Genomic DNA, 13,285 nt, shown 5'->3' on the forward strand with positions numbered 1-13,285 from the left:
AATGAATTTGGGAATGAAATTGCTAAAGGATATCAGTGACCTTGAATCATCATATAAAATGGAAGAAGTCTCTAAAGATTAAAGAGGAGAAATGGAGTCCTAATTGTCGAAAAGAGAAAGGCAGATCCCCAACTACAGAAATATAGAAGGAGAAAGGTTTGATTACAATTCTACACAACAATATCAAGAGCAGGGCAAAAAGAGAGTATTTACAGATGGCCAACAGTCACATGAAAAGATGCTCAATATGGCTAATTATTAGACAAATGCAAATCAAAACTACAGTGAGATATCACCCCACACCAGTTAGAATGGCCATCATTAAAACGTCAACAAATAACAAATGCTGAAGAGGGGGTGGAGAAAAGGGAACCCTTCCACACTATTGGTGGGAATGTAAGTTGGTGCAACCACTATGGAAAACAGCATGGAGGTTCCTCAGAAAACTAAAAACAGAACTACCGTATGAACCAGCAATCCCACTACTGGGCATATATCTGGACAAAACTATAATTCAAAAAGATACATGCACCCCAATGTTCACAGCAGCACTATTCACAATAGCCAAGACATGGAAACAACCTAAATGTCCATCGACAGATGAATGGATAAAGATGTGGTACATATACACAATGGAATACTACTCAGCCATAAAAAAGAATGAAATAATGCCATTTGCAGCAACATGGATGCAACTAGAGATTATCATACTAACTGAAGTAAGTCAGAAAGAGAAAGACGAATACCATATGATACCACTTATATGTGGAATCTAAAATGACACAAATGAACTCATCTACAAAACAGAAACAGACTCACAGACATAGAGAACAGACTTGTTGTTGCCAAGGGGGAGGGGGGTGAGGGAGGGATGGAACGGGAGTTTGGGGTTAGCAGATGCAAACTATTATATATAGAATAGATAAACAACAAGGTCCTACTGTATAGCACAGTAAGCTATATTCAGTATCCTGTGATAAACCATAATGGAAAAGAATATGAAAAAGAATGTACATATTAAGTATAACTGAATTACTTTGCTGTATAGCAGAAATTAACACATAAATCAACTATACTTCAATAAAAAATTAAAATAAAAAACAAACAAAAACCAAAAAGAGAGTATTTAACAGAAGCAGACAGAGATTCACTGAGATTAAACTATGCTGGCCTGAGCCATCATTTATTCTTTGAGTTACAGGACTAGTAGATGAGATGAACATTAGAAACAGGGATGTCTGGACTGTAACAAAGCATCTACCAAATTGTCTTCCGATAGGCTATGGCAGGGTTTTTAACCTCTGCACTATTGACATTTTGAGCCAAATAATTGTTGTAGGGGGCTCTCTGGTGCACTGTAGGATGTTTAGTAGCAACTCTGCCCTCTACCAACTAGATGCCGCAGCATCCGCCAGTTGTGATGACCAAAAATAGCACTCCAGATATGCCAGATTTTTTGCTGAAAGGCAAAATCACCCTTGATTAAGAAGCACTGATTTCTGGCAAGATGGAGAAATACAAGATACGTAACAGTGGTTTCTGAGATTCATAACTAGTTGAAAAGCTCTTCAGAAGAAACTGAAAAGCTGTATCCAGGATGCTGATATTTGATCATGTCAATTTTGAAAAAGGTTTCTTTACATGTCCCTTAACACTGAACAATTTTACTAATGATTCAGAAAGAAATACAGAGATAGGTTTATCAAATTTGTAGAAGATATGAAATCAGATGTTATAAAAAAATAAGTGGATGAGGGGCATCCAAAGAACTACAGGATTCTTTCACACTGAAGCTTTGTGCAACCTTAGATTGAAAATTGATTCTTTGAGAGTAAGTTTTCTTAAAGCAAGTCAGCCCTAATATTAGGTAGTTTTGAAGATCAAATGAGACAGATAGGAAATATAAGCCATATAATAAATAATGTTATTCCATTCCATGAAGCCAGTATAAAAGTGTTTTGAAAAAAATTTATAATGGTATACAAGACAAAATTTATGTTGACATTATTAAGGTCGAATTCTCCCTGCCTTTCACATGGACACAGAAGTTTCAAGTAAAGTAAGAGATTCCTACACAGACGATACTGTAATTAAGAAAATACAAGGTACGATACAATACTAGGTAGTATTAATCTTGTGTAAGTAAATCTGTGAAAGTTTATAAATTGAATTTTTTAAAGTAGATTTTCTCTAAGTTAGAAAGTAGTGAATAACGCACATGAAATAGCACTACTGATTTCCAAACTTCACATTATTCTCCTTTCTAGTATACACAGTACCTAAACCTCCATGTTAAATCCTACCAAAACCTTTGACATTTATCTCAAATTTCTCTCTCTCCCAGGAAATGTTTCCTGAACTTCCAAAATAAAAGTTACCTCTCTCATGCCCAAATATCCTTGGAAGATATTTTTATCACTGTTAATTGTTTCCTTGTATTACAATTTTTATGTAAAAGGCTTATCTCCCCAGTAGAGTTTAAGCCCTTGAAGACAGGGCTGAGCTTTATTCTCTTATCTATTTCATAGATTGTCCAGTACACTGTTGGGCACAAACAGTGAACAATCACGTTTGTTAAATAAATAAATCAGTGAGAATTTAATATTGTTAAATGAAAGTATTCAAATGTAAAATTTTAAAAAAAAAAGATGACAGAATCAGAATACAAAAGCCTGGAAGCTAACAAGATAAAAACGTAAGAGTTTCAGAAAAAAATTTTCAGAAAAAAAATTTAATAAGGATAAACATAAAGTCCCTTTTCTGGACCTGAGAAGCACAAAGTGGAACCCCCTTCTATTCTTCATAATATAGGTGAATAAACTATACCCTTAAAACAAATGCCACTTAACCTCAAGAAATTCTATTCTCTTTTAAGTGATAATATTCTTTATTGTGAATTGTCCACTTATTGATGGTTAAATATGTTCTATTACAATGAAGCATAAACAAGTATGTTCACATCAATAATCCAATATCCAAAATAAGAGTATGAGAAAAATTAAATGCATACTATTAAAATTTACTATGCAGAAGTTTAAAAGAATGAGATAGGAATCTTTCTGTATTGAAAGAGAGAGAGGCTGAGGGATGGGAAGGGAAGGAGGGGAGAAAAGGAGAGAAGGAAGGAGGAAGGGAAGGAGACATTAAGTTATGAAAAAGCAAGCTGCAGAAATGTTACAAGATGCCACTCTCAAATACGTGTATATATGTAAATATATATGTGTGTATATATATATTTTTTAAATTTATATAGCTATGTAGAGCAAAAGGGATGGATGAAGGAATGGAACGTTTTTTATCTGAATTGTTTCTTTTTCAGTGAGAATGTGTTACTTAGGTAATTCTGAATAATATTAATCTAAATATTCATCCTCAAAAATCTAAACTTAGTTTCTTTTATAGTCTTATAAAGACTATAAATATTAATAGTATTAATTTAATATTGATTTTAAATCCATATTAATTTTTGAACAAGTACAATGAAAGAAATATAATACACAGTTCTTAGGTTTCCTCTCACTTCAAGGAAATTCTCTGTCTCAGTCACACTGGGTTTCCCTGAAAATACCTAAGAGAAGTTCTCTATCCTATACAGAAATCTATTCCTATTTATCTGGTACACAAAGCTATATGTCACTAAAAATTACCACACACATTCCCCAATAATATTTTCTGCTGCTATTTTCCTGAGTCACAAGTCACTGATATTACATGGTAACCTGGAGAACACCACATTCCCAATTTTTTCCCACATAATGTCCCCAAAATAATTATAACTTCAAGAACACTATCAGCCTCTGGAATTATATGCTCAATAAAAATTACCAGTCATAACAACCCACAGAATGGGAGAAAATATTTGTAATGAAGCAACGAACAAGGGATTAATCTCCAAAATATACAAACAGCTCCTGTTTGTACATTTTTAATACAATAAAAAAAAACTCAATCAGAACATCGGCAGAAGATCGAAATAGACATTTCTCCAAAGAAGACATAAAGAGGACCAAAAATCACATGAAAAGATGCTCAACATCACTAATTACTAGAGAAATGCAAATCAAAATGACAATGAGGTACCACCTCACACCAGTCAGAATGGCCATCATTAAAAAATCTACAATGAAGAGGGGGTAGAGAGATGGAGAGGGTGTGGAGAAAAGGAAACCCTCCTACACTGTTGGTGGGAATGTAAACTGGTACACCCATTATGGAGAACAGTAAGGAGGTTCCTTTAAAAATTACATATAAAACTACCATATTATCTGGCAATCCCACTCCTGGGCATATATCTGGAGAAAACCATAATTTGAAAAGATACATGCACCCCAATGCTCATTGCAGCATTATTTAAAATAGCCAAGACATGGAAGCAACCTAAATGTCCATTGACAGAGGAGTGGATAAAAAGACGTGGTACATATATACGATGGAATACTATGCAGCCATAAAAAAGAATGAAATAATGTCATTTGCCTCAACACGGATGGACCCAGAGATTGTCATACTGAGTGAAGTAAGTCAGACAAAGACAAATATCACATGATATCGCTTATATGTGGAATCCAAAAAAATGGTACAGATGAACTTATTTACAAAACAAAAAAAGAGTCACAGATGTAGAAAACAAACTTATGGTTACCCAGAGGGGAAGTGGGGAGGGGATAAATTGGGATTGACATATACACACTACTATGTATAAAAGAAGTAACTAATAAGGACCTACTGTATAGCACAGGGAACTCGACTCAATACTCTGTTATGACCTATATGGGAAAAGAATCTAAAAATGAGTGGAGATATATATATATATGCACATATATTCACTTTGCTGTACACGTGAAACTAACACAACATTGTAAATCAACTATACTCCAATAAAAATTTTTTAAAAATTACCCGTCATAAACAATTCTCAAGATTGGGAAAACCCCCACCATTTTCAACCAAACACAAGCAGCCCCTGATGAAACTGCATAATAAAAGGTCATCTGTGTCAAACAAAACTCAAGGTCTCTCACTTCATTAAACAACTAAAAGTAAACATATTTACCCAGTACAACAAGTATTTGGATTTTTACCAACCTACAAAAACATTTTACTACAGTCAATGGTTAGCTATGAAGATATGTATAAGCAACTTTTTTCCTTTTCCTGTAATATGGGAAACTAATGTAGTTAAAGTACTTTAAACATCAATAAGGGACTTCCCTGGCAGTCCAGTGGTTAAGACTTCACCTTCCAATGCAGGGGGGTGCAAGTTCGATCCCTGGCCGGGGAGCTAATATCTCACATGCCTCACGGTCAAAAAATCAAAATATAAAACAGAAGCAATACTGTAACAAATCCAATAAAGACTTTAAAAATAGTCTGCATCGGGCTTCCCTGGTGGCGCAGTGGTTGAGAGTCCGCCTGCCGATGCAGGGGACACGGGTTCGTGCCCTGGTCCGGGAGGATCCCACATGCCGTGTAGCGGCTGGGCCCGTGAGGCATGGTCACTGAGCCTGCGCTCCGCAACCGGAGAGGCCACAGCAGTGAGAGGCCCGCGTACCGGAAAAAAAAAAAAAAAAAAAAAAATAGTCTGCATCAAAAAAAATCTTTAAAAAAATCAATACGTAATAGAAGACAAATTTAATCAAACAAAGTGATGATGAAAAGTGTGTTATGGAGCTAAATGATAAGCCTAAAGATCTGTATAATAATACAGCCTAAAGAATTGTGTAATAGTACAAACAAAAGCACCTGAAGTAGGTTAAGTAGGTTATTTTCTTTTCTTTTTTAACCTTTTTTTTTTTTTTTTTTTTTTTTTTTTTTTTTTTTTTTTTTTGCGGTATGCGGGACTCTCACTGTTGCAGCCTCTCCCGTTGCGGAGCACAGGCTCCGGACGCGCAGGCTCAGCGGCCATGGCTCACGGGCCCAGCCTCTCCGCGGCATGTGGGATCCTCCTGGACCGGGGCACAAACCCGTGTCCCCTACATTGGCAGGCGGACTCTCAACAACTGCGCCACCAGGGAAGCCCCTAACCTTTTTTAAAATTAATTTTTATTGGAGTATAGTTGCTTAGTAGGTTATTTTCTAAAACAAGGTTATTTCCAAGACTTCCTTGGTGGTCCAGTGGGTAAGACTCTGCACTCCCAACACAGGGGACCCAGGTTCAATCCCTGGTCGAGGAACTAGATCCCACATGCATGCCACAACTAAGAAGTTTGCAGGCCACAACTAAGAGCCCGTATGGAGCAACTAAGACCTAGTACACCCAAAGTAAATAAATAAATAAATATTTAAAAATAAATAAATAAAGTAAGGTTATTTCCTAAGTATGTTTCTCATTGTTTATAAAGCACTGTGCAACAGGAATAAAATGCAAGCCACATTTTTAAAAAGGAAAAAGAAACAGATGAAATTAATTTTAATAATATATTTCATTTATCCCAACATATTCAGATTATTATTTCAACATGTAATCAATGCTAAAAAATTATTAATAAGATAATTTATCCTTTTTTTTGTAGTAAGTCTTTGAAATCTATACTTCACAAGTAAAACATTCTGAATTTGGGCTAATCATATTTCAAGTGCTCAAGAGCCACATGTAGTAGTTCCCATAACTGGACAAAGAACATCTATAACATAAGTGGGTCAAATACAATTTCTAAATTTCTAAAGCACAGTTATATAATCAAAAAAAGCCCTAAGTATCTAAGCAAAAGCAAATGTCTTTAGCATAATCTTAAAGGCAGATATAGGTATACAATCAGGTCAAAATATAATAATAACAGTTAATACTTACTGAGCATTTCAGTAATGTGCCAGACACTATTTTAATTGCTTTTCAAGCATTATCTCATTTGATCAAGCACAAAGGCCTCTGATGTAGGCACTAGTAATACCCCCATTTTACAAACAAGGAAACTAAGACACAGGGAAGGTAAATGAAGGTTTCACCCAGGCAGGAGGTTTTACTCAAGAGCTCATGCTCTTAAACACTACACATGCTATGCTGTAAGGAAAAAAAAAAGTTGGTTTATAAAAGATAAAATATGGAATAGTAAAGAAAATTGTTTCTTTTGGAATTAACAGGTTTTTAAAACTGAATCATATCATATAATCCTTTTCCACAAGAAGCTCCAAACTCCAAAAAAAAAAAAAGTACAATTTTATTACCACAAATATTTTATTTAACCTTATACTGATAAATTGTTGTTGTGGGTTTTTTGGGGTTTTTTTGGCCACATGGCATGTGGGATCTTAGTTCCCTGACCAGGGATCGAACCCATGCCCCCAGAATTGGAAGCATGAAGTCTTAACCACTGGACCACCAGGCAAGTCCCAATATACTGATAAATATTTATTTCTACAATATGAATACTTATTCATAACCAGCATTGAAAATTTATATGTAGTTTTAGCTTAAAAAAAAGAATAAAAGAATTATTTTATGGTCAAGAAATTTCTAGTTAATTAATTTCAAGAAGCTGCACTTTTCTTTTTTTGAAACTCATTATATTTCTGATTTTATTATGCTAATTTTATTGCAGACTTCTTTTTAACAGTCTCATTCTCTTTTATGATGGGAAGGAAAAGGGCTTTTCTCCCATTCACCTATCATTCCAAGGCATAAAAAAGTATGAGAAGATAAAACAGGCAAAAAAACAGCTAACTTCTTTCCTGTATCTCAAATCCAGGAAAAAGCAGAATACTATGTAATACTGAACATCATATGAGATAGATATACTGTACCCCAAGATTTCTTGCTAAGACAAGATGACAACATTCACTTTCACATGTACATACCCTTGGCAGGGTGATATAAATACTGTCTAATGGTCATAAAAATTTCAGATAAGAGGATAGTTATCTCTTCAGAAAATAACATTTGAAAATACCTGGTCTGAAATAAACAGTCCTGTGTTAAAGAAAACCTGTGATCAGAGCTTAAATTGTTTGACCCTTCTGTGTACCTAAAATCACAAGATAACGATAGCCTTGATCCACAGTTGAAGGCCATCGCTGTCTGCACACTAACTTTGACGTTTTCATGGTGTCACTGGAAAGCTTGATCACACCACCTTCAGTTACATAATAAACCTATCACCATACTGGTTTTAGTATCCCTCCCACATATTCAAAACTTGACAAAGGTGGCCAGATGTAAGAGGGAGCCTTTTAATGGAAGAGCGCATTTGCACAACGTGCCTGAGCAGATATTTAGCAACAGAACAGAAAGGTTCAAGAGTCAATCTGCCACAGGCCATAATGAAGAAATTTATCTCAGCTTACAAAAAATTTTACAGAAAATATGTTCACGTCACTTAGATTTTCTCTTTGGTCATTTGAACAACTTTATCAAATATGTAAATGTTTCAGAGAGCCTACAAAGCTTCATCTGTGGGCTTCTTTCATTTTTATTTTTTCCTTTTGACAGCCTGTTATTTATATGTTTCAGGCACTGGGTCTGGCACTTTCATATGCATCATCCCATTAAGTTTTCCCAACTAGCCTATTCAATTAGTGTTTCTGCTTTACAAAAAGGGAGACAGACTCACCGCCCTTTAGCCCAGTCACACAGCTGTTAGATGGGAACTAAGGATGTACCCTCCAGGCAAGGCTTCTGACCTTCCAGTCTCAGCTTCCTTCTACAACACAAGGACTTCTTTCCTGTTTCATTCCCTACTTACTGACCAATTTATCTACCATGAGTACCTTCATACTCTCAAGTAACAGCCCATACGTGTAAGCAAATTCCAATAACATTAAAGGTGGGGCTTCCCTGGTGGCTCAGTGGTTAAGAATCGGCAGGGGACACAGGTTTGAGCCCTGGTCCAGGAAGATCCCACATGCTGCGGAGCAACTAAGCCTGTGCGCCACAACTACTGAGCCTGCGCTCTAGGGCCCGCAAGCCACAACTATTGAGCCCACGCCCCACAACTACTGACGCCGTGCGCCTAGAGCCCGTGCTTCGCGACAAGAGAAGCCACTGCAATGAGAAGCCAGCGTACTGCAACAAAGAGTAGCCCCCGCTCGCCGCAACTAGAGAAAGCCCGCATGTAGCAATAAAGACCCAACGCAGTCAAAAATAAATAAATAAAATAAATTCTAAAAAATTATATTAAAAAAAACATTAAAGGTGAATTGTATGGTATGTGAATTATATCTCAATAAAGCTGATGTTAAAAAATAAAAAAATTTTACACGTAAGCATGCTAATAACATCAGCTCTCCAATTATCCTAATAGTAAACCATAGATAGCATGGCTGAATGAAGCCCATAGGTAATCCAAAAACCTAACCTATAACTCATCTCCCAAAATGTTGATAGATCAGTCTCTAACTATTGCTAACTTTTAAGACTCATTACTTCACTCGTAGATTACCATAAATGCCTCAGCCTCCCCAATTATGATTTTTCTATTCTCCTTCCCACCTTAAAGACTAGCAATCACTCTTAAATACTATTTTCATCATTCTATAACTGTTCAAAAACTTTAATGGTTCCCTTTTCCCTGCTATGTGGAATTCCTCTGCCTACCTTTCAAGATCTTCCCTAAACTGGCTTCATTACCTCTCATTATTCCTCATGATGTGGGCAAGCAATCTCTTCAGTGTCCTGTGAATACATCAAGCCTTGTGCTGGATGCTGTTCTTTAAATAATCCCATCTTATTAATCAGACATGTTCTTTCCCTCCATCACGGGCTCATCCGTCAAGGGTTAGATCAAATCTTACCCTCTCCATGAAGCCCTCTCCCTGACTATTGTATATTGCAGCCTCAGGCAATTCCTATAGTACTTAGGAGTCTTTAATCATCTTTGTATCCCCAGCACCTAGTATCTAGGACGGAAAAGACAATCAATAAATGCCTGTTGAATGTAAGTTGTAACATGCTGTATCAAAATAATTGTGGTTTTTACCCTGTCTCTTCAAACCAGGTGTATTCACTTCACTAGCAATACAAGTAGCAGAGTGCTAAAAATAATGATGTCAGAGGTTTTCCTTAAGATGAACAAACTAATGAGGTATCAGATGCTCTCATGGCCCCTTTAAGCATTTCTATATAGGAACTGATAAAACAGGTTCTGTGAATTTGAAGATGGTCTCCTCTAGGAGTTAACAATGCTAAAATCTAAATGACTTTATAATGAACCCATCTAAGTGTTTTTTCCTAAGATGACAATATAATTCAGGGTTCCTCACCATAAAAGAATACTATCTATGAAACAATTATTTATACTATGAAATCTTAGGGTACATTTATAAATGTCTTATTTTTTGACCACTCAAAACAGCTCAAATAAATATAAATACAATAACAATCTTTTTTTTTAAAAGCCAATGCTAAAATCTTTTGTGTCACCAGAGAATATAAGGAATTTAGGTCACATCTGTGCTAGATTATAAAGCACAAATATGAATAGTCATTATATATTTAGATTGTTATGACTTTAACACCCAAGATAAAAAAACTTACATTAAAAAGTTTTAAAACAACCCAATAATATTTGAATATATGATTCAAGACAGAGCTTAAACATATATGCTTCAATATACAGCACTTTAAAAAAATTCTAAGAACCAATTCCCCTGTAATTGGCCTTTAACTCACAGAAAATGCCAAAGATAATTACAACCTTCCCCTGGTAAATATAATTCAACAAACCAAAAAAGGCAACAGAAATTCAGTTCAAAGTGAAGGAGGTACATTTAGATACCAACGAGAAGCTCAAGAACATAACACACACTGCGCTTTTTTCTAAAACAATAAACATATTCAGTACCCTTACCTGTTTCTGAAATGTATGTAACAGGATCCTGGTGTCGAATTTTAGCAGGTTTAGAAGACAGTGGCAATTTTTCTGGTTGCTTTTTGGAGTTTTTTACCTGCACTGTCTCCTCTGATTCTGAATCTAAATGAGAGGAAAATTAAAACTTTGAAAAGAAATAGTATAATACAATGTGTTTTTAAAGTGGGTTTTTTTTGTTTTGTTTTGTTTGTTTTTTGGCTGTGCCATGCATCTTTCGGGATCTTAGTTCTCTGACCAGGGATCAAACCTGGGCCCACAGCAGTAAAAGCACCAAGTCCTAACCACTGGACCACCATGGAATTCCCTTAAAGCGGTTATTATTAACCAATTCCTCAAGACCCTTTCAAGGCAAATCTCTTTCATAAATTCTCACAGGTTGCCTTCTATCCAGTGTTAAGCCTTTGTATTACTTTTCTGTTGCTGCTGTAACAAATCACCACAAACTTAGTGCCTTAAAACAACACAAATGGGGAATTCCCCGGCGGCCCAGTGGTTAGGACTCCGTGCTTCCACTGCAGGGGTCACGGGTTCTAACCCTGGTCAGGGAACTAAGATCTCGCATGCCGCGTGAAGCAGCCAAAAAAAACAACAAACCAACACAAATGTATTATCTCACAGTTCTGGAGGTTGGAAATCCAATTTGGGTCTCACTGGGCTAAAATCAAGCATCAGGATGGCTGTGATCCTTTCTGGATACTATAGGGAAGAATCCATTTCCTCACCTTTTTAGTTTCTAGTGACTGCTAGCATTCCTTAGCTCATGGCCCCCACTTCCTCCATCTTCAAAGCCTGCAACATTAGGCAAAGTCCTTCTCAAGCTGCCATCTCTCTAATTCTCTAACCTTCTTCCATAGTCAATCTCTCTCTAAATCTCTTCTTCTGCCTTCCTCTTCTTTGTGACCACATTGGGCCCATCCAGATAATCTCCCTACTTTAAGGTCATCTGATCATCAACCTTAATGTCACCTACAATTTTAATTCCCTTTTGCCACGTAACCTAACATATACACAGGTTCTAGTAACTAGAGTGTGGACATCTTTGGGGGCCATTATTCTGTCTACCACAATCTAATCACCCAGAGCACTTAAATATAAATCAAGACAAAGTATAAATACCTAGTACACGTGTGGTACACAATAGAGGAGTTTCAGAAACTTTAGTGTCCTTCCTCTTCCTCTCACCACACATTTTTAAATCCTGTCTCATACTGTTCTAAAATGTATCAAACAATTAAATTTCCACTCTCCCAAAAGATGGAAACTCCTGAGAAATGGTGATATGTACTTATTTCAAATTCTTTACAATTCTATACAGCAGTAAAAGACTCACGATAGACACTCAAGTACTTTTAGAAAATGAGTCAGAATCTTTGCTACCACTGTCAAAATCCTAACAATCTATAAATACTTCCTTAGGTTACATTTCTAATTTTAAGAATTCATACCAAATAGATCTTCTCCAGAAAAAGCAAAACCTAAAACTTCCTGAGTTCTACCATTATTTTAACATATCATAAAATGCATGCATAGAAGTGTATGTTCCCTATCTTAAAAGTACAGTTGATCCTTGAACATGAGTTTGAATTGCACATGTCTACTTATACACAGATTTTTTTCAATAAATACGTTGGAAAAACTTTTGGAGATTTGCAACAATTTGAAAAAAAGAGACAAACCACGTACCCTAGAAATAACGAAAAGGTTAAGAAAAACGTATGTTATGGGGCTTCCCTGGTGGCGCAGTGGTTGAGAGTCCGCCTGCCGATGCAGGGGACACGGGTTCGTGCCCCGGTCCGGGAAGATCCCACATGCCGCGGACCGGCTGGGCCCGTGAGCCGTGGCCGCTGAGCCTGCGCGTCCGGAGCCTGTGCTCCAAAACGGGAGAGGCCACAACAGTGAGAGGCCCGCGTACCGCAAAAAAAAAAAAAAAAAAAAAAAAAAAAAAAAAAAACGTATGTTATGAATGCATAAAATATATGTAGATACTAGTCTAGCCCTACGTAGGTATAAGGTGATCTTTAATATAAAATTAATGTGTTAGTTTTCTGTTTTATAACTTTGCTTTCAAAGAATTACATTACTATACAGTATGCCTCTCTGTAACTGGAGAAACTGCATATCAGCCTATCTATCATCACAGGTGAGTTTTTTTTTTAATGTAACAATGTTTCCAATACTGTACTATGAATATGACTATAATACTGTATGCCAAAATTTTATAACAGATTCATTCATTAGTGCATAGGCTAGGCTATCATGAAGCAATTGTATCAATAACACTAGGCTAACAAATACTACCTGAATCAACAATCATACTGCTGTTTCTTCATTATCAATGCATGAATCGTTATATCTGTAAATAAATACGAACTTCCTTTTCACATTACCTTTTCATTTTTGACGTCTAGCATTAGTAATACATATAACATCTACAGTCTTTTGTATCATATTAGACAATGTTGATGTAGGTACTGAGAGATGAT

General features: G+C 36.1%; 1 protein-coding gene across 1 annotated transcript in view; it reads right to left on the reverse strand.

Annotated features, from left to right (window-relative positions):
* The window catches only part of RFC1 (replication factor C subunit 1), an 82,666-nt gene that overhangs the window by 43,459 nt on the left and 25,922 nt on the right, over positions 1–13,285 (reverse strand). Inside the window, exon 4 of the mRNA XM_079719426.1 lies at positions 10,782–10,904. Coding sequence (XP_079575552.1) covers positions 10,782–10,904 — 123 coding nt within the window. The remainder of the gene's footprint in view (positions 1–10,781; positions 10,905–13,285) is intronic.

This window comes from Hyperoodon ampullatus (assembly GCF_949752795.1).
Source record: "Hyperoodon ampullatus genome assembly, chromosome: 1".
NCBI classification, from domain to species: Eukaryota; Metazoa; Chordata; class Mammalia; order Artiodactyla; family Ziphiidae; genus Hyperoodon; species Hyperoodon ampullatus.